Source organism: Bufo bufo, chromosome 6 (assembly GCF_905171765.1).
Source record: "Bufo bufo chromosome 6, aBufBuf1.1, whole genome shotgun sequence".
NCBI classification, from domain to species: domain Eukaryota; kingdom Metazoa; phylum Chordata; class Amphibia; order Anura; family Bufonidae; genus Bufo; species Bufo bufo.
The window spans coordinates 76,126,502-76,149,946 of NC_053394.1; the positions used below are offsets into that span (position 1 = coordinate 76,126,502).

General features: G+C 44.7%; 1 protein-coding gene across 2 annotated transcripts in view; it reads right to left on the reverse strand.

Moving 5' to 3' along the window:
* LOC121003899 (solute carrier family 22 member 15-like) overlaps positions 1-23,445 on the reverse strand; it is a 298,912-nt gene that overhangs the window by 25,069 nt on the left and 250,398 nt on the right. For both annotated transcript variants that reach the window (XM_040435841.1, XM_040435839.1), the window contains one exon: positions 6,701-6,853. In XM_040435841.1, the coding sequence (XP_040291775.1) occupies positions 6,701-6,853 (153 nt within the window). The remainder of the gene's footprint in view (positions 1-6,700; positions 6,854-23,445) is intronic.

Genomic DNA, 23,445 nt, shown 5'->3' on the forward strand with positions numbered 1-23,445 from the left:
TGAAACCGTACTATAAAGGTTGAGATGAGACAGGATGCAGGGTAGAGAAACTACTGAGTTTACTGTCATCATTAGAACATCATCCGCAAATGCTGCAATTTTTTGTTCCTTGCCAAATATAGACCTTCAATTTTCCTGTCTGACCTTATAATAGATAAGAGCGGTTCCAATGCTAGGATGAATAAAAGTGGGGACAGAGGACAGCCCTGTCGCGTCCCATTTTTTATAGCAAATGGGGATGAAAGATTCCCATTGACCATAACCAGAGCTGTTGCTTCGTCGTACATGGCAAAGGTTTGAACAAAGGGATCAGGGAGGCCAAACCTAAGCAAGACATGTTTCAGGTATGTCCAGTTAACTCTATCGAATGCTTTCTCAGCATTCGAAGAGATGTGATTGGCATGACAGAGCGCATTAATCACTCTAGATGTGTTGTTTTTGCCCTCTCTGTTGCAGATAAAGCCAACCTGATCCCTGTGAACAAGGTGGGGGAGAAGGTTAGCCAGCCTGTTGGCTAACATTTTGGCCAGGAGTTTGAGGTCTATATTCAGGAGGGATATGGGCCTATAATTGGAGCACTGCTTGGAGTCTTTCCCTTCTTTAGGGATGAGCGTGATATGGGCCGCAGTCATGTCTCTAGATAATGGAACACCTTTAAGCGCTAGGTTGCAGACCTCAAGAAGATGGGGGAGGAGGATTTCGTGGAAGGTTTTGTAGTATGAGACCGGAGGGCCGTCCGGGCCTGGACTCTTCCCTTTCGGCATTTGACTTAAGGCTTTATTGAGTTCGGTTAATGTGAAGGGAATTTCTAATTTTAGCTTTTGATCTGGAGATATGGAAGGGATATTGGATGAGTCTAGGAAAGTTGAAATAATGGATGCCCGACTTTCTGGGGTTATGTTGGTGGGGAGGTTGTAGAGGTTTTCGTAAAAGGAACGGAACTGGGTAGCGATCTGGGGGGCAGAAAAGACCGGTTTGCCATCGGGTGAAGTAAGTTGATGATTATAGTTTGCGGCTCTCCTACCTTTTATCCTACTCATTAGGAATTTGGTGGCCTTGTACCCATGGGCGAAATATTTATGCTGGGAGTTCAAATAGTATTTGGCCGCTTTAGCTTGAAGGAGGACTTTAAGTTCTGCCTTATGATTTGATAGTTCCAGTAAGTGGAGATCTGTGGGACTCTTTTTATGGAGGTATTCGAGCCTTTGGATGTTCTTAAGGGCTTCGTCTATTGTTTTTTCCCTCAACTTTTTCTGATAAGATCCAATATTGATAAACTGGCCCCTGATGAAGGGTTTGTGTGCATCCCATAAGGTGTTAGCAGAGAGGTTAGGGCATTCATTTAGGGAAAAGTATTCTTTGATGTGTTTGGAGATCAAATCAATCCTGCATTCGTGTCCCAATAAGGATTCATTTAGTCTCCAGTTAAAACGTGGGGATACTATTTGGGGCCATTACAGAGAGGAAGATTGGAGAGTGGTCGGAGAGATGCATGAAGCCTATTGAGGCCTCCTTACAAAGATGTAGGTGTTCTTTGGAAATTAGTAGGTAGTCTAGGTGATGATCAGTACCATGCATTGGGGAGAAGAATGTGTAGTCTGATGTGTTGGGATGGTGAGATCGCCACATATCTATCAACTGGAGATTCCAGAGATTGTCTCAAAAGCTTTTAAGGGATTTATAGGAGTGATGTGACTTTTGGGAGGATGTATCTATTTGTGGGTGTAAGGCCATATTAAAATCTCCTCCCAAGACCACTATCCCTTCTTTGAGAGAATCAATGAGTGGACAGATGTTTGAGAACCATCGAGATTGGTTAGAGTTGGGAGCATAAAGATTTATGAAGGTGTTCTCCGTTTCTTGAGAGTGGAAGGGGCTAGATCCTGGTATATCTCCAACCTGGAGTCTTCATAGGAGAGGTCAGCATGATTGCGTGCAGCATCTAGGATGGCCGCCTTGACTGGAAAATTTAAGAACTTGCAGATGATGTCACAAGGTGGCTCAGTCGGCTTAGGTTTAGGGCGAAGCGCCCTATGTGCGCGTTCAACGGCGATTTCTTGTGGATAATCGGGGCCTAACAGGAAGCCGCAGATGGAGATGATGGTGGTGGTAATCTCTCCCGGCGGTACTGATTCGGGGATCTGTCACGGCTGAGGATGGGGGAAATCCGCAGCCGTGCGCTGCCATGTGCTGTAGGCCTACTCGGTCAGGAGAACAGGATAGGGAGCAGGTCACCTCCTACAGCGTCCCTACCCTGACCCTAACTCCTAACTGCATGGGCCGACCTTAAAGGTAGGAGGACCCATGCGCAGGAACCTCGGATCCCTAACTCACCCTCCGTCCGGTCCCTGCGCTAGAAGTCAGGGTAAGACGACCTACTCCTCCTAGGCACGGAGGAGCAGGAGTCTCAATGGCCAAGCTGTTGGGAAAAGGGGAACTCATACAGCCTTACGGGAATGACAGGCGAACTATTAGTTCCACCAACCTGTCACAGCCTTGCTGACTGGATCCCTGCGCAAACAGGAATCCAGAACCGTAAGCTGCATCAAACACATAGAAAAATCTCAACAGAACATAACATACAACATCAACACACAGCAGACATAAACATAAGGACAATATCTTTATGACCACAGGGGTGGCTCTCACTGGCAGATAGTAACACAGGAGGCTGCTCCAGCAAGCATGGCTGAAACAACCCCCAGAGCCATGCTAACAGTGAGGCTATATAGGCCAGGAAGCCACACCCCACAGTCGGACACACCCAGTGACACACACACACACACTGGGAAGGAAGTTAACCCTTCCAACACCCGGGAAGGGAAAACACAACATTAAAGGGAAAGAGTCCAACAGTAGCAAGCCACTGTGGTTGTTGCCGCTGGCCACGATATGGGTGGCAACCGTGTCCTGGGAAATAGCCCGGAGGCCGGGACACTGCCACCACATGTACAGACAGCCAAACGTTGCCACGGGCAACCACAGTGCAGGAAAAGTGTCAGTGCACACAACACACTACACAGAGTGCACACAGACAAACAGGTGCTAGGTGCAACCGCATGCACAGCCGGAAAGCTGCCACAAGCAAGCGTTGTCAGCGGCAACCACAGGTGAGGCAAATACCACTGCCATCACCTGTGATTGACAACAAAACCAAACCGCTGACAATCGCATGCGGTTGAAGAGTCACGGTCATAGCCATGGCCGTGACAGGATCCCTCTGAATCTGAAGTTGTTACGGCGCCCTCTGTTCTTCTGGTCTTCCAGGGCATTGTGCAGCTCATTGACTTTTCCAGCAAAATTTGACCCTTTAAAACATAACTTTTACTTATTTATATTAATAAAATGACACCGCATTAGTGATTCACCTAGTGAAAAATGTGAGACACATAATATTACATGATAGTAAAAAATATAATAAATGTTTAAACAGGGTAACCACCCGTTGATATAATTTGTGATGGTTGGTGTACACAGGGCAGTAATGGGGAGTGTTGGGGTGTCTATACTATCCCTACACTCACCCTAAATAAATCCTTAGCCCAGGGACGTCCCCTGAAGGTGGAGACTCCCTGTCCTCGTACCTGGACTGGCTGCCCTACGTACACCCTCCTCTCAGTGAACAGTAACACGGTACCCCGTGAAAACGACGAGTATTTTCTGTGTCACAGGTGGATAATATACCTGTATAGACAACAGCCCATGTAGATGCTAAATCAAAAAAACAAGTGGTGTGAAGGGGTAGGTATCCCCTGTAGCACCACGCGAATAGGCCCAAAGGAGCGTCGTATTATAAATACGCTCCTGGGCTAGTTCACACAAAACCCAGACGCGTTTCCCCTATTTCTAGGTTCATCAGGGGGTCACTTCCGGTTAATCGGCCTCGGGTGCTGAATATAGTAATTACGGTCGTCTGCATAATTCTGATCCTAAATACCTATAACTGGCTAGCCGCTAAAGCTATAAGGTATATATATATATATAAATTAGATATATTAAGGTATATATGTTTAGATAGTGCTAAATAGATAGGCGCAATTTATATTAAAATATACACCAATCACTGCAGTTTAATGCCAGTTATTAGGGGGATATATGCGAACCTGAGTTGCTGACATATATGTGGCACAAGGCCACATGGTCAAGGGGGGACATCATATGTCTAGTCAGATAGATGACAGATGTTGGAGGAGGCAGATGTTTAGTCCAGATGCCACCATGCTCTATTCGACCAGCAAAGATAACGCCATGTCAGCCATATAGAAAGGACGATAGGGTATATAAGAAGTGGTGGTGTGAACAACAAAGATAAACAATTGTGCAGCTCATTGAGGTGCGCCGTGCAGCGACGGAGTGAGGCAGAGACCGCTGACTGGTGATTCAGGGATGCGGCCTGGTGGGTTTCAAGTGTTTTCACCCATTCCCCAATGTGTCTCACCTCTTGTCTAAAGGCAGAAAGTTCAGTGAGGATAGGCTCCATAACTCTGCTGAGTGCCCGATCCAGGTAACGTCTGGTGAGCGGTAGGTCAGAGCTAGGTTGGCGTTCCTCAGAGTTGCTGTCACCCTTAGAGTGTGCGGGGACGCGCTTCAAGGCCTTGGGCTGCTGGGCCGGCGCCATCTTTGGCTCTCGTGACGCGATCATTGCGGCCGCTTTTTTAAGGAATTTATCCATATCGCCGCCTGGAATCTGTCCTTTGGGGATCACGGGGTGTTCACCAAGCTTGGGGTTCCCGATTTTTACCATCCTCACTCGCTGGGGCTAATTATAGCTGGTGCTAAGGACGGTCGTCTTGACGGAGCAGTGAACTAAGCGTCCATCGCAGTCCGGCGCTAGCTCCGCCCCCCCCCGTGAAACCATTCTTTTCAATGGGTTCGCAAAAAATATGTAGTTACTCCATGTGCATTCCATTTCTGTATGTCTGTATATCCATTCTGCAAAAAAATTTAACATGTCCTATATAACGGATCGGACACAGAAAGAAAATATGTTCGTGTGCATAAGCCCTAAGGCAGAATTCACATCTCTGTTTAATTTTCCGTTCTTCTGATCTGTCAGAAGAACAGGAAAAGAAAAAAAACAGGATCCTCTAAAAAAAAACAAAAGAAAAACAAAAAACAAACAAACAAAAAAACAAACACGGATCCTGAGCATCAGTTATGAACAGAATAACGGATCTCAGACGGAAATGACTCAAACGGATGCCAAATGTGCAATAGGATTTTTTCTCTTTTTTACAGGATCTTTTATTTTCTGTTCTGATGGATCAGAAGAATGGAAAATGAAATGGTGATGTGAACTCTCCCTAAGGGTGATTTTCCAACATTTACTCGGATCTCTTATATTCAACTAAATGTAATCACATGACAACATGGACGGCTGTCACTATTTCAGGGACTGTCATTTATCTTCCCTAAAGACCTGAATGACAGCTCTGGCACTGAAGAACGGAGTGTGGCAATGTTATCAGCTTTCTCAGAAAATGATATACAGTAACTAAGAAATGAATGAAAAGGTTTTCCAGGTTTTGATAATGATGGCTTATCTTTAGGACTAGGCAATCAGTGTATGATTTGTGAGCATCCTGAGGGGTCCCAGGCAAAAAAAAAGGGTATATGAAGCCCTTCACTGCAGTACCTGGCACAGTCATTTAAAGAGATTTATCAGTGATTTTATATTGACAGACCATTAATATTAGATTGGCGAGCGTCCAACATCTCCTGCCAATCAACAGTTTTTCAGTAGCTCTGAAAATAGGTGCCAGAACTACACTCCACATTGTGTGCAATAGATGGAGCTGGTTACTGCAGCACTGTTCCCACTGAAGTCAATGGGTGCAGTGCTGCAGTAAATACCTCTGTCTCCTACACAATGGATAGAGCTGTGTAGTGCTGGTGCCAGAACTACTCTCCAACAACTGATTGTTGGGGGTGTGAGATCTCGGACCTGTACTGATCTGATATTGATGGATTTATCTTGAGGATAGGCCTTCAATATAAAAATCCTGGAAACCCCTTTAAGGGTTTTTTGGATGTTGATATTGATGACTTATCCATTGTCTTTGTCAGTAACGTATGACTGGCGGAAGCCTTGTTATCATCAACTTTGTTAAGGTCCTTTTTTCTCAGGCAGACAAATTGCCCATAACAAGCACCAAATGATGATATAAGCAATTCAATTGTCGCTCAGTTATTGCCATTATCTTGAGGTTTTTCCTACGAGTGATCATTTTTCCCCCACTCCTTATACAGTTTCCATTATAGTGGGCGGCACATGCCTTGTTTATACAAAGGGGTTTGCTGCCAACAAACGATCATCATCAACAAAAGATGCAATCAATGACAAACGAGCAAATTATCGTTCGTCGTCCCATCGTTTTACATGTTTACATAAAGCAAAGACCAATTACCATGTACCCCATTGCTCTAGACCACAAATATGGCATTACTCTTTCCCCATAACTGGGAATGGGACCACTCGGGCGACGTAAAAACAAAAAAGTTATGTTATTACCTTAACACATAAATATTGTGCAACACGCATTATACACAATAAAGATTAGAGTTGAATTTAAACTACCGTAGGTTCTGCTAGAAATGTAGACACAGCAGTTTGTACTGGAGAGCAACTAAATTGACATAGGCTACACATCAAGCCGTCTTCAAGATAATGTACCTTTCCTTCCATCCGCTGATGTCTTACCTTGTTTAACAATTGGTATGCAGGAGACTGTAAGTCTTCAATGCGCTCTGCAATTGGCTTATTAAGTGTTTCTGGCAGTAAGAGACTCAGGATTCCCGCTGATATGCCGCTGATTCCAAATGCCAAGAATGGCATTGATGGATTAAGAGATTTCTGGAATGGAAATTACAGAAAGAAATGGAACTCAAATGATATCATGCATACCAGTACAGAGCATGGCTTTCATTAACCAGGCAGGACACCCACAGCGCTTTCACAAAACCCCCCCCAAAAAAATGTTAGAAATTGAGAACCAGTGTTCTGTAAGAAATGGTAAACTCTACACACAATAGGGCTTTCAAATGTACACACATCATCGTTAAGCACTTTATCTGGAAATCCGGCTCGTGCGCCGAGCGGCTTCTTTCAAGTCGGATATTACCACTCAATTTCTGCACAGTTTGAACTGTTCTGATCTTGCGGCTTTCCTTAGTTTCGAATTCCTTCCGTTTTGGTCGTCGCTAACTGAAACTTTGACGATCTGACAAGAATGACATTCATTTTTGTTCCTTCTTTCGTTGCAAGGTTACAAGACAACGGGGGTAAAAACGGCCTCCCACATTCCACGTTGGATATGAAGAGATGGCTTATTAGGTGATGTGATCTCTATATTGGCCGTCAGCTTGATGCGGCCCGTGTGCATGTTGTTATTGTCGAGGTGTGTGGGCGTGAGAGTCTGCAGAGAGTTCACATTATGCATGTCCTTTGCTCATTATCGTTGCCCTTTAGAAGAGCCAAATCATGTATAACAAATACTGATGGGAATAAATGCCAATTGGCCACAATTATTTGCACGCTGTGAGGCGTTTACTGGGCACAGGATGAGCAGCTTCTAATGAAGTTCTGCAGAATACTCGGCAAACATTTAGACTTGTCTATTAAGGATTGAAAGCAAACTATACTGTAGATAACGGGAGGAAAAAAAAGAAGTGTGGTCAGATATGCTTGGTGTGAATTCTGGATTTGCATTTTTATAGCTCCCTTCCCTGTATTCAAAGCAAGAAGACTGTACTACTGCTCCATTTACGGTCTATGAAACTGATGGAAATGGAGACCTCAGTTAGTCCGATAGAGACTGATTGGAGCAGTAGTGCACATGCTCGACCCCTGCTCTATTCCAACAGGAGACTTCGGCCCCCCCGTTCTTGTGATCGGTGGGCCAGACCACCACCAAACCGTTATCCCCTATTTAGCTCCTTTCTCTATGGCCACTTATGGCACATGAAAGTCATTTCAATGACCGGATGTAAAATGGTATTGCCTCTGCAGTGTCCGCCGCAGGGGATTTGTACAACTGGTTACCCAAGTCCTCACAATGGTTTTCTGAGATGATATCAATAGTGGAGCGTCTTTAATACATTTGGTACGTACTCTGTGGATTCACTCCATTTAGAAGCATAATGGCATTGTATATACTTTATACAATAAATGGTACACAGTGATCAGCCCCCGCCCCCCTGATTGGCAGGATATACGCAGACACTGGTGTATACATGGTTCTCAATCTCATGTTATGGATACATCACATTATGTAATGCAGCACACACCTATGATCACTGTTGTGATCAGTCTTTACATTTCACTTATTACTTTTATTTGCAGTATACAATTACTCACATATGTCAAACTCTCTGCATTCATTATTCACTACTGTCCTTGTCATGTGACGGCCCGGTACAGGCTACAGCTCCGATAACTGCAATGTATTAAGCCGTGCAGCGGTGTGACCAGGATTTGTATCCACGAGAAGTGAAAAATGATGGCTTATAAACCGTGAGAAAATGATAAAGATACAATACTGAAAAACTGTATACCTTTTAACCTCTTTTAGGCAGGTGTGGAATAAATCCTGCAAAGTAAGAATGCTTAAAGGCGTTGTCCGGGATCAAGATTGTTTTTAAAAAAAAAACCCGGTTAAATCACTGTTAATAGTGGATTGAAGGTCCCCCCAGATGTTTTTAGGTATTTTTACACTTCAGCTGGGCTCCTACAGTCCCCCACTGATTGTTTACCTCTATGTTTATGTGTGCGGTAACTTCCAGCGCAGCATCGCGTTGTTTCCTTCGTGCAGCTGCCCCCCTAATTCATATGCCGCCTCCTGCCGCAACTATTCCTCCCTCTTAGTCACGCCCCTAAGCGCCTCCTGGCTCAGTCCCTCCATCCTTGCTAAGTATACGCCATGCCCGATGACGTCACCGGACCAGAGGGGCAGGGCTTGGCGCAATGTGTTGCCGCCTAGTTTCCGCCCCTCAGTGCGCTCTGCATAATCACCAAGGCTGGCTGTGACGTCACCGGGCTCCCTGCGAAGCGGAAGCAGAGGCTTCGCTCTGCAGAAAGGGACCCGGTACGTCACTGAATCTTTGAAAAGTGGCACTTCCGGCAGAGAATTTAGGACAAGAAAACGGGGCATCAGAAAAGTCTTGAAAAGGTACGACAGGACTGTATGTAATATTTATGTGCTTGGTGTTCTCTTACAGCAATGTTCCCAATCCCAGACAACCCCTTTAAAGGGAATCTGTCACCTGCTTTTAGCATTTTAAGCTGTCACCATTGCCATGTTCACTAAAGTACCTTATTTCCTGCAGTCTTCTTCTTACTTTATTTTGTTTTGTCATTTTGATTAAAAAAAAGTCCTTTTTATGATATGCTAATGAAGCTCCAAGGTGCCCAGAGGGGCGTTTTTTTCCTCTCCGGTGCCCAGTGACGCCCCCCCAATTTTAATCCCAAGAACGCCTCCTGATCCTCAAATAACCTCCCACAGCCCCGGCAAACAGTTCCGCCCCCTCCCCGCTTCATCTTCTACCTTCTAGAAATGCCCCGTTCTTCTTCGGCGGCCAGAAATCTCTTATCAAGCTCCTGAGGGCAACAGCCTCAAAAGTCTCACTGGGCATGCGCCGAGCCCAGAGACTTCATCTGAGCGCTGTTGCCTCAGGAGCTTGATGATCGCGCAGGCCGCAGGCGGTACTGCACCTGCGCGAGATTTCTTGCCGCCGACAGGAAGAAGAACGGGCCATTTCTAGAAGCTAGAAGATGACACGGGGAGGGGGCGGAACCGTTTGCCGGGGCTGTGGGAGGTTATTTGAGGATCAGGAGGCGTTCTTGGGATTAAAATTAAGGCGGGCTGGGCACTGCAGGGGGGCGTCACTGGGGAGCATATCAGAAAAGGGACTTTTTTTTTATCAAAATGACAAAACGAAATAAGGTAAGAAGAAAATAAACTACTAATAATTATTTAGAAAGGCTCCACCAGCAAACTACTGGAGCTCAGCCTTTCAGTTACCAGCTGAAAAGGAACGAATAAAATTTATTAACCCACTAAATATTAAACAAGTCTTGATTTAGTGTCAACATAACAGCATAAATACATGTATAGATATATATAGTGCGGAGCTCACGCACAAACCTATATGGCTGGAGTACTCCAAACAAGTGAATACAAATAAGACCTTTTGGCTAACGTATAACTGCAAGATTCGTTCAATTGAACCACTCAAATGTACATATATTAATGTACTGATTTACCAGTTGCTGGAACCAAAGAGGTTCAAAAAGTGTCCTTTCTGCGGTCTCCTACGAAGAAAGCTCTGCACTCAAATGCCGTTTGTCGATGGTAATTGCACCGCTTCCAACCGATGGCAATCCACACACTCCTCTTACGGAGCAGGCTTCCGACCCGTTCTCACAGCGTCCCACGTGACCGGCTGGATAGTAATTTGCTGGTTGATGACGTAGGTGCTTGGACCTGTCGGGTTGGCGGAAGTTGGTACAGCAGAGTTCGTAGTTGCTTGGACCCGTCGGGTTGGCGGAAGTTGGTACAGCAGAGTTCACTTGGTACTCAATTTGGTTTTTGTTCGGCAGAGTTAGGTATACCGGCATAGGTTAATCCACCTTTGTCGGTAGTTTGCAGATGGAATCGTTTAACGATGGTATTGGACTTATTCCGATAATTTAAAAAAGTCCTTTTCTTGCAGGATTATAAAAAATCGCACCAATAGCCAGGTCTAATTCACACTAGACGCGTTTCGGAACAAAGTTCCTTCCTCAGTAGATAAATGTGGAATGCTGAATGAAGACCTACTGGTCATGTCTTTATATACCCTTTTGGGTTTATTACAATATGTGGTTCGGATTCTGGATTGTGCAGTCACATGTCCATTACAAGCTGCACGATACAATAGCTTAAAATACGTAAATAATCAGTATTAAACACTAATACATCATATATTAAAAACCTACAATGTCACATTATACAAATAAATATTAAAAATAAATAAAATAAAATAAAATAAATGGATCACAAACTCAGGGACTGCCGGAATTGCTGGAGTGTGGCAGAGGGGGGAGAAGGGAAGGGATGAAGAGGGAGTCAGTGCACTGCTAAACAGCCCGGCACTAACTCCCCGTGTAAACCGACCCATCTCCCCTATAGGAAGCCAAAGATTTCAATCTCCGAGTTGAGACCTAGAGGCATCAAAGATCCAAACTTGAAAATTTTCTTGGACTCCTGTCTGGACATTTTTGCCACAAAATCTCCCCCTCTCCAGTCTTGTTTGACCGATTGTATAACCAAAAATCTCATTTTGCTGGGGTCACCTGCATGGTGTAGTTTAAAATGCTTGGATAAGGGGTGTGTTTCAGACTGTTTCTTAATATTATTGATATGCTCTGCAATTCTGGTCTTGAATACCCTTTTTGTGCGTCCAATGTACTGCTTTGGGCATGGGCATTGGATGATATAAATAACTGCTTTATTATTACATGACAAAATTTCTTTGATTTCCCACTTGAAATTGTTAGCGGTTGATGTTATCTGCTTTATATTTCTATCAAAGTGTGTTTGTCTACAATTTTGGCAGCAACCACACCTGAAGAAACCTTTCAAGTTGGACCATGGGGTTATCATTGATTTAGTTTGGTTCTTCCTTATCGTAGGGGCTACTTGGAGTCCCAAATTGGGGGCCCGGGTATAGACTATTGGAGGATGAGTCGGAAGTATAGAGCCCAACATTTTGTCATCCTTTAATAAATGCCAGTGTTTGTGGACAATATTATTCACCATCTTATAATCTTTATTATATGGTAAGATTATTTTAGCTGTTATATCTTGTTCTTGGGTGATACTAGGTACTTCCTTTGGTTTAAAGAAGGAGGCTCTGTCCAATTGCCTCACCCTTTGTATTGAATCCTCCAGTAGCCCATTAGGATATTCTTTCAGCAGAAATTGTGCTTTCATATGCTGTGCCTCCACCTCAAATTGCTCTTTTTCTGTGCAGTTTCTTTTTAGACACCTAAATTGGCTAAAAGGGACATTCAAGAGCCACCTTGGAAGGTGGCAGCTTGTATTCAGAATAAAACTATTTTTGGCTACATCTTTTTGGTATGTACTACAGGGAAGTAGTACATACCAAAAAGATGTAGCCAAAAATAGTTTTATTCTGAATACAAGCTGCCACCTTCCAACCGCTAAGATAACATCAACCGCTAACAATTTCAAGTGGGAAATAAAAGAAATTTTGTCATGTAATAATAAAGCAGTTATTTATATCATCCAATGCCCATGCCCAAAGCAGTACATTGGACACAGAAAAAGGGTATTCAAGACCAGAATTGCAGAGCATATCAATAATATTAAGAAACAGTCTGAAACGCACCCCTTATCCAAGCATTTTAAACTACACCATGCAGGTGACCCCAGCAAAATGAGATTTTTGGCCATACAATCGGTCAAACAAGACTGGAGAGGGGGAGATTTTGTGGCAAAAATGTCCAGACAGGAGTCCAAGAAAATTTTCGAGTTTGGATCTTTGATGCCTCTTGGTCTCAACTCGGAGATTGAAATCTTTGGCTTCCTATAGGGGAGATGGGTCGTTTTACACGGGGAGTCAGTGCCGGGCTGTTTAGCAGCGCACTGACTCCCTCTGCATCCCTTCCCTTCTCCCCCCTCCGCCACACTCCAGCAATTCCGGCAGTCCCTTAGTTTGTGATCCATTTATTTTATTTTATTTATTTTTAATATTTATTTGTATAATGTTTTTAACATATGATGTATTAGTGTTTAATACTGATTATTTACGTATTTTAAGCTATTGTATCGTGCAGCTTGTAATGGACATGTGACTGCACAATCCAGAATCCGAACCACATATTGTAATAAACCCAAAAGGGTATATAAAGACATGACCAGTAGGTCTTCATTCAGCATTCCACATTTATCTACTGAGGAAGGAACTTCGTTCCGAAACGCGTCTAGTGTGAATTAGACCTGGCTATTTTTTCAATTATCGGAATAAGTCCAATACCATCGTTAAACGATTCAATCTGCAAACTACCGACAAAGGTGGATTAACTGTCACGACCGCTACCCCAGCAGCAGTCGTGTCGCACCAGACGGAGGGGAAGGGGGACCCTTATCTACGGATGGGAATAGTATGGCCACCCCTGATTAACCCTAAGCTGGCACCTGTCTGCCCTGATACCCTAGACGGGGTGTGAACCCGTGCGGCGAGCAGGATGCCTAAACCCTCCGTCACCCTAACAAAAGCCTAGAGTGGGGAAAGGCCGATGGGAGCACTAGTCACCATCACTTATGTCTAGGAGAACAGCAGGGGAAGAGAGCAACAAACAAACTATATAAGAGATAGACTTATCCAGTCACGAGCAGAGAAGGCGATCCCAATCACGACAGTCCACGCCGGACAAGAGCTCCACAGCAACACCATCAAACGATCTCCTTCCCAGGTCAGAGTAGCACTGGAAGTAAGGACTATATCTGGCAATGACTGCAAGTGAAAATGAAACTAATATAGTAGCTGGGAGTGGCAGACAGGACTCACCTGAGAAGGATGCCTACAAACTCCCAGTCAGGACAAAAAGGTTCACAAGGCAAAACCCAGATGACATACCCTGAACCACAGAGCAAACTCACAAGCTATCGCGAGTAGCAAGTCGCTGCGACCTTCTCCTCCCAGACCTGTCTGGATCAGTCACAGTCGTGACAGTACCCCCCTTTCTACGAGGGGCCCCTGGACCCTCAAGACCAGGCCTCTCCGGATGGGAGCTATGAAAAGCCCGAATGAGTCTGTCCGCTTTTATCTCTGATGCAGGAACCCACATTCTCTCTTCGGAACCATAACCTTTCCAGTGCACCAGGTACTGAAGAGAGTGGCGAACATATCGTGAATCAACAATCTTTTCTACCTGAAACTCAAGACTGCCATCAACAACCACCGGTGGAGGCGGTAGTGGCAATGGTTCAGGAGGTTCTACATATCTCTTAAGCAGAGATCTGTGGAAGACATTATGGATCCTTAGAGTCTGAGGTAGCTCCAGACGAAAAGCCACCGGGTTAATGATCTTAATTACCCTATAAGGACCAATAAATCTCGGACCTAATTTCCACAAGGGAACCTTTAACTTGATATTTCTGGTAGACAACCACACCAAGTCATTCACCCCAAGGTCCGGACCTTCAGAGCGCTTCCTATCAGCCGCACGTTTGTATCTACCACCAATTCTCTTCAAACTTTCTTGCACACTCTGCCACACTGAAGAAAGTGAAGACGCAAATCGTTCCTCCTCGGGAATCCCAGACGGCCCCCCCCTCACTAAACGTACAAAACTGAGGATGGAAACCATACGCACCAAAAAATGGTGACTTATCGGTGGATTCTTGACGACGATTATTAATGGCAAACTCGGCTAACGGTAAATAAGATGACCATTCCTCCTGATTTTCGGAAACAAAGCATCTCAAATATGTCTCTAGGTTTTGATTGGTACGTTCAGTCTGACCGTTGGACTGTGGATGGAAAGATGAAGAAAACGACAGATGAACCCCTAAACGAGAACAAAAAGCTTTCCAAAATTTAGAAACGAATTGGGTACCACGATCCGAAACAATATCGGAAGGGACCCCGTGAAGCTTCACGATGTGGTCAATAAAAACCTGAGCCAGTGTGTTAGCATTAGGCAATGCGGCAAGAGCAATAAAGTGCACCATTTTGCTGAATCTGTCAACAACTACAAGAATAACAGTCTTCCCCACTGATACTAGTAGATCCGTAATGAAATCCATTGACAGGTGCGTCCAAGGCCTGTTGGGGATGGCCAGAGGTAAAAGACGCCCTGCCGGACGAGTATGATCTACCTTAGAACGAGCACAGGTAGCACATGCAGACACAAAATTCAACACCTCCTGGCGCCATTTAGGTCACCAGAACCGACGAGACACTAACTCAGAGGTTGCCCTACTACCTGGGTGTCCTGCCAGTGTGGAGTTATGGTGTTCTTTTAGTATCTCCAGTCGTAAATTTTCTGGCACAAACAGTTTACCCGAGGGGCAGGAGGCCGGGGCGTCCCCCTGAGCTTCCAACACCCTCCCCTCCAAACCTGAATGTAATGCAGAGACCACCACCCCCTTTTGCAAAATGGGCTCTGGTACCTCAACATCACCCCCTCCAGGAAAACTTCGAGACAATGCATCCGCCTTAGTATTTTTTGCCCCCGGGCGATAGGTTATTACAAAATTAAACCTAGTAAAAAATAACAACCACCGAGCCTGTCTAGGGGTGAGACGTTTAGCAGACTCCAGATATAATAAGTTTTTGTGATCAGTAATCACCGTGACGCGATGAACTGCCCCCTCCAAAAAATGACGCCACTCCTCAAAAGCCAACTTAATAGCCAAAAGTTCCCTGTTGCCAATATCATAGTTCCTTTCAGCAGTAGACAATTTCTTCGAAAAGAAAGCACACGGACGCCATTCACCAGGGGACGGGCCCTGAGATAGTACCGCTCCCACCCCCACCTCTGATGCGTCAACCTCTACAATAAAAGGAAGCGAGACATCTGGCTGTACGAGAATAGGGGCCGAGGTGAATCTCTCCTTCAGAGATGCAAAGGCAGTTTTGGCTGCATGTGACCATTTGGAAAAATCGGATCCCTTTCGGGTCATGTCCGTCAGTGGTTTGACCACCAAGGAATAGTTTTTTATAAACTTTCTATAAAAATTGGCAAACCCCAGGAAGCGTTGCAATGCCTTCAGGTTCTCAGGCAGATCCCAGTCTATAATCGCCCGGACTTTCTCTGGATCCATGCGGAAACCTGAATCTGACAACACATACCCTAGAAATGGCAGTTCTTTTACGGCGAACACACATTTTTCAAACTTAGCAAACAATTTGTTGGCCCTTAATATCTGCAGCACTTGTCTCACATGGATCTTATGTGTATCCAGATCCGGGGAATAGACCAGGATGTCATCAAGATATATCACAACAAATCTCCCGATAAGGTGACTAAAAATATCGTTGACAAAATGTTGGAATACCGCAGGCGCATTAGTAAGACCAAATGGCATGACCAGATTTTCATAATGCCCTTCCGGAGTATTAAAAGCCGTCTTCCACTCATCCCCCTCTTTGATGCGAACCAGGTTATAGGCTCCTCTGAGATCCATTTTGGAGAACCATTTAGCACCAGCAACCTGATTAAAGAGGTCGGGAATGAGAGGAAGAGGATAGGGATCTCGGATAGTTATCCGGTTTAATTCCCGGAAATCCAGGCAAGGACGTAGGCCCCCATCTTTCTTTTTAACGAAAAAGAACCCTGCAGCCACAGGTGAAGAAGAGGGTCTGATGTGTCCCTTAGCCAAACTCTCCGAAATATAATCTTTCATAGCCTTCCTCTCCGGGCCGGAAAGATTGTATAACCGGGTTTTAGGTAGTTTGGCCCCAGGTAGTAGATTAATCGGGCAATCATATGGACGATGAGGTGGTAACCCCTGACAACCCTTCTCAGAGAACACATCCATAAAATCTGACAGAAAGGCAGGTAAAGATGTTACAGAGAGTGTAGAGCACCTACTACTCAAGCAGTTGTCCTTACAATGTTCACTCCACTCCACAATCTCCCCGGCCTGCCAATCCACCACTGGATTGTGAGTCACCAGCCAGGGAAGCCCCAATACCATAGGAGCCGGAAGACCGTCCAGGACATAACACGAGATATGCTCTTTATGGAGGTCCCCTACCTGCAGATGGATATTATGAATGATCTGAGTTAACTCTTTCTGAGTAAGAGGGGAGGAGTCGATGGCAAACACAGGAATAGTTCTGCGTATCGGTTCTGGAGTAAAACCCAGAGCCTGAGCAAACCGTGAATCCACCAAGTTGACCCCCGCCCCACTGTCCAAAAAGACGGAACAGATCTCAGTCTTATTGCCCGCCTCAACGGTAGCGGACAACAAAAACTGAGACATGCGTATGGAGGAAACGAATACGCCCAGACTGTTATCCTCAATCTGGGGACTCTAGTATCCCGGCGGCTCCTTTGTTTGTGGTCTCTTGGGTTCTGAGGGACAAACCTTTACAAAATGACCCCTCCCCCCACAACGAAAACAAATCTCTGACCTACAGCGGAACTTAGGAGGATTCACCAGTCTAGTGGCGCCCCCTATTTGCATTGGTTCGACTGGATCATAACAAACCGATCCCTGCCCTATAGAGGCCTCCGTAAAATTTAATAGTCTCTCCCTGAGTCGTCTGTTGATTCTTATGGACAGAGACATAGCAGCCTCCAGAGACCCAGGGACCTCGTATACCGCCAGCGCGTCTTTTAATTTTCCAGACAACCCCTGGCAGAACTGACTCCTAAGGGCCGAGTCGTTCCATAACGTATCAGTAGCCCACCTACGGAATTCGGAGCAATATAGTTCAGCAGACCGGTTCTCTTGCCGAAGTCTACGTAGCTTAGACTCAGCCAGTGAGACCCTGTCCGGGTCATCATATACGAGACCCAGGGCTTCAAAAAACTCCTCCACTGATCGTAAGGCCAGAGAGTCTGATGGTAGGGAGAAAGCCCAAGCCTGCGGATCTCCTTGCAGGAGAGAAATTACAATACCCACCCGTTGTTCCTCACCGCCGGAGGATCTAGGGCGTAACCTGAAGAACAATTTGCATGCTTCTCTGAAGGTTACAAATTGGTCTCTCCCTCCTGAGAACCTATCAGGTAAAACCACTTTTGGCTCAGGAGTACCTTGGTTTCCCGTAGCAACGGTGGAACCCAAGGATGGCTGCTGCTGCTGTAGCACTGTTGCTTTTAATCCTGCCATTTCAAGGGATAATCCCTGTAATTGTTTCGCCAAAACCGTAACCGGATCCATAGTGGAACAGAAAAATACAAAGCAAAACAGCAAGCAAAAAAAAAAAAAGAAATGTCACTTTTTTTTTTTTAAAAGGCCAGATATACTGTCACGACCGCTACCCCAGCAGCAGTCGTGTCGCACCAGACGGAGGGGAAGGGGGACCCTTATCTACGGATGGGAATAGTATGGCCACCCCTGATTAACCCTAAGCTGGCACCTGTCTGCCCTGATACCCTAGACGGGGTGTGAACCCGTGCGGCGAGCAGGATGCCTAAACCCTCCGTCAACCAAACAAAAGCCTAGAGTGGGGAAAGGCCGATGGGAGCACTAGTCACCATCACTCATGTCTAGGAGAACAGCAGGGGAAGAGAGCAACAAACAAACTATATAAGAGATAGACTTATCCAGTCACGAGCAGAGAAGGCGATCCCAATCACGACAGTCCACGCCGGACAAGAGCTCCACAGCAACACCATCAAACGATCTCCTTCCCAGGTCAGAGTAGCACTGGAAGTAAGGACTATATCTGGCAATGACTGCAAGTGAAAATGAAACTAATATAGTAGCTGGGAGTGGCAGACAGGACTCACCTGAGAAGGATGCCTACAAACTCCCAGTCAGGACAAAAAGGTTCACAAGGCAAAACCCAGATGACATACCCTGAACCACAGAGCAAACTCACAAGCTATCACGAGTAGCAAGTCGCTGCGACCTTCTCCTCCCAGACCTGTCTGGATCAGTCACAGTCGTGACATTAACCTATGCCGGTATACCTAACTCTGCCGAACAAAAACCAAATTGAGTACCAAGTGAACTCTGCTGTACCAACTTCCGCCAACCCGACGGGTCCAAGCAACTACGAACTCTGCTGTACCAACTTCCGCCAACCCGACAGGTCCAAGCGCCTACGTCATTAACCAGCAAATTACTATCCAGCCGGTCACGTGGGACGCTGTGAGAACGGGTCGGAAGCCTGCTCCGTAAGAGGAGTGTGTGGATTGCCATCGGTTGGAAGCGGTGCAATTACCATCGACAAACGGCATTTGAGTGCAGAGCTTTCTTCGTAGGAGACCGCAGAAAGGACACTTTTTGAACCTCTCCGGTTCCAACAACTGGTAAATCAGTACATTACTATATGTACATTTGAGTGGTTCAATTGAACGAATCTTGCAGTTATACGTTAGCCAAAAGGTCTTATTTGTATTCACTTGTTTGGAGTACTCCAGCCGTATAGGTTTGTGCGTGAGCTCCGCACTATATATATCTATACATGTATTTATGCTGTTATGTTGACACTAAATCAAGACTTGTTTAATATTTAGTGGGTTAATAAATTTTATATATGCAAAAATACTGTGAGCCAGCCTAAGGCTAAGCAGGAAATAAGGTACTTTAATGAACATGGCAATGGTGACAGCTTAAAATGCTAAAAGCAAGTGACAGATTCCCTTTAAGAAGGGAAATCTAAATCAAATCAATATTTGGTATGACCACCATTCTGATTGGCTTTTATTTAATTATGCAGCAGGACAAAAACCCCAAACATACAGCCAATGTCATTCAGAACCATCTTTAGTATAAAGAAGACCAAGGAGTCCTGGAGGTGATGATTAGGGATTAGTGAACCCTAAGTGGAAGTTCAGGTTCGCCCAAACTTTAGGTTAAAGTTAAGGTTCGTGTCCCGAACCTGACCCCGAACCCCACTGAAGTCAACAGGGACCCAAACTTTACTTTATTATCTTCCGTTATAACATGGTTATATCGGAAAATAGTAGCATTCTTAAGACAGAATACAAAATATGGCCATTTAGGGGTTAAAAAATAATTAAAAAAAACTCATACACTAGATCGCGCTGCAGCAGCTTTTTCTATCTTCACTGAACAGGACCTGCGATATGCGTGATGATGTCACCACGTAGGAGAGTGCGGTGAAGTTATCGCGCACATCGCAGGTCCTTTGGCAGGTCCTGTTCAGTGAAGAAAGAAGTTGCTGCAGCACGATCAAGTGGATGAGGTGAGTTGTTGTTTTTTTTAGTTTTTTTTTTATCCCCAAAATGGCCATATTGTTTTTCATTTTGTCTTAAGAATGTTATTATTTTCTGTGTACCAGAAACAGAAAATAATAAAATCACCCAAACACCGAACCCGGACTTCAATAAAAAAGTCCGGATTCAGGTCCGGGTACCGGAACTCGCAAAGTTCGGTACGAACCCGAACTTTGCAGTTCGGGTTCGCTCATCCCTTAGTGATGATATGGTCCCCCCTGATCTCAACATCATCCAGTCTGCCTGGGATTACATAAAGAGACAGAAGGATTTGAGCAAGCCCTACATCCACAGAAGATCTGTGGTTAGTTCTCTGAGAGGCTCAGAACAAACTCCCCGCCGAGTTCCTTCAAGTGTATCTACAATAATTGATGCTGTTGTGAAGGTAAAGGGGCAGTCACACCAAATATTGTTTGGATTTAGATTTTTTTGTTCATTCAGTATGCATTTAGTTAATTGATAAAAATAAGGTATTAACCCATCTATTTAGCATTCGTACTTTGGGGCGTTTCCCCCCCACATCTGCCTAAGACTTTTGCACAGTACTATATGTACAGTGCTGCCCATAATTATTCATACCCCTGGCAAATTTTGACAAAGTTACTTTTATTCAACCAGCAAGCAATTTTTTGACGGGAAATGACATAGGTGTCTCCCAAAAGATAATAAGACGATGTACAAGAGGCATCATTGTGGAAAAATTTATTTACATTTACATTTGAGCAAAAAGTGTCCAGTTGGCATAAAAAAGGAGAAGCCTTCAACCCAAAGAACACCATCCCCACTGTCAAACATGGTGGTGGGAACCCAATGCTTTGGGGGTGTTTTTCAGTCAATGGACCAGGGAACCTCATCACAGTAAACGGCACCATAAAAAAAGAGCAATAGATGAGGATTCTCAACGACAACATCAGGCAGTCTGCAGAGAAACTTGGCCTTGGGCACCAGTGGACATTTCAGCATGACAATGACCCAAAACACACAGCAAAAGTGGTGAAGAAATGGTTAGCAGACAACAACATTAACGTTTTGGAGTGGCCCAGCCAGAGTCCAGACTTGAATCCAAGTGAGAATCTGTGGAGGGAGCTAAAGATCAGGGTGATGGCAAGAAGACCTTCCAACCTGAAAGATTTGGAGCTCATTGCTAAAGATGAATGGGCAAAAATACCTGTGGAGACTGGTCTGCAATTATATGAAGCGTTTGATTGCTGTAATAGCCAATAAAGGCTTTTCAATTGATTATTGAGAAGGGTATGAATAATTTTGGACTAGACACTTTTTGCTCAAATGTAAATAAAAGCTGAGAAATGTTTTTTTTTTTCCACAAAAATGCCTCTTGTACATCGTCTTATTATCTTTTGGGAGACACCTATGTCATTTCCCGTCAAAAAATTACTTGCTGGTTGAATAAAAGTAACTTTAAGTCAAAATTTGCCAGGGGTATGAATAATTATGGGCAGCACTGTATACATAATGTCATAAATGCTCTACAGTATTAGGTTGGAAAGCAATTTATTTTCCATTTTTGCGGAAATGTTATGTCAATTGCCATAAATGTTCCCACACGGAATAATATCTGTAATGACACGCTAATACTGATAATGCAGTCCTTGTTCACAAGCACATTTTAAAGAAAAAATATCGAGATTGAGGGAGAAATGACGGAGCACATCACATTAAAGCTGGCTCCAAGGAGCATAATTAAAACATTTGTTACCCTGAGTTATAAGATTCTAGCATCAGTTATACAACCACAGAAAGAATGTGTCAGAAAGAATGTAAGAAAGAAATTTAGCTTTAGATAATGGATGCTCCCTGCAAAGGCTTTATTAAAGTCCTCGTGGGACTAATTGGTTAAAAAAAAAAAAATTATAATAATATATGTTCTGTCTTCATACACGTTCACACAGTGTGCAGTCTGATATTCAGCATAAACCATTCCTGCCTTCCAAATAAGAGAACTGTTCTTTGTAGTCTAACTTGTTTATTGGTAAAACAGGATTGTTGATTGGCAAAACAGGATTGTTTGGTAAAACTCCGAGAATACAAATAGCAAGTATAAGTATAAAATATAGATAGCATGTACTGTAACATTTGCATTAACACTGAAGCACATGGTAAAATGGCTGCCTGTACATAAGATTACATGTCTAGCTAACAGCAGTGACAACTCCCTGAGTAACAATTAAAACTAGCTGAACAGCTCTGCATAACGCAATATTCCTGAAACAAAGATAGATCTCTCAGCAGATATGTGTTTGACTGTGCAAATACGGAAATAATGTCAGTCCTGAAAAGGTACTGGCCAATTCTCCACATGGACCCTGACCTGAGGGATGTACTGACGAAGCAGCCGAGTGTCACCTATAGGCGGGGGAGGAGCCTAAGAGACCGCCTTGTCCATAGCCACTACACTACACCAAGTGGAGTGGGGACCTGGCTGGACCGCAAGCCTTGCGGCATGTTCAAGTGTGGCTCCTGTAAAGCATGTGCCTTTATTTCCACTGCTAAATCAATCATTTGCTCAGTCACTGGTCAAGCCTACCAAATTAGGGATTTCTATAACTGTAGGAGCAAGGGTGCGGTATATATATGCCAGTGCCCTTGTCCTATGGATTATATAGGCAAAACCATAAGAGAGGTCAGGCGGCGAATTTGTGAACATGTGAACGACGTGGTTAAGAAAAAGATCACACCCGTCGCGTCACATGTAATTGACGTCCATGGTGGTGACCCTAGTTGTCTGAGATTTTCGGTCCTTGAAACCATCCCATTGTCACCTAGGGGTGGAGACTGGGACCGGAAAATCCTTCAGAAAGAGTGCGTCTGGATTCACCGCTTTAGATCCCAGGCACCACTCGGGATCAATGAAAGACTCACTTTTTCCTGTTTTTTATGACCTGCGGGGGGGGGGGGGGGGGGGGGGGTGGCTTTATATGTGTATGTTCCCCTTATCCTTCTGATCAAGAATAACGCTATTTCGGTAATCTTATCAAAGCCAAGATGAAACAAATAGGATACATTCCGTATCCAGACTGCACATTTAACATCTAATGTGCTTTAGGTGTCACCTATATCGGAGGTAGTACACCCAAGTGAAAAGTATGAAAATGAACATTTACTTATCATCTTTCACACCTAACTCTCCTCCCCCTTACCAACAGATCTGTGTAATTACACAGTTATACACCAGACTACCGTTGCTGCATATATATCTCTGTATAACGTTGCCTGGTCTGTGGAGCCGTCTCCTATGGCAGAGCATTTTTGATGCACTGTGAATGGGACGGCTTACAGACCGGATGTGACGCGATTATGCGTTCCACGGGACCGGATGTGGCCGCTCTTTGCGTTCCACCTGGTACAGGCGGCGCACAGACCGGAAGTGACGTGATTATGCGTTTCACGGGACCGGATGTGGTCGCTCACTGCGTTCCACCTGATGCAGGCGGCGCACTGAGGCTTGCAGGGACTGGTGGTTACATGTGTGTGCGGCGCACGGACCGGCAGTAACGCCG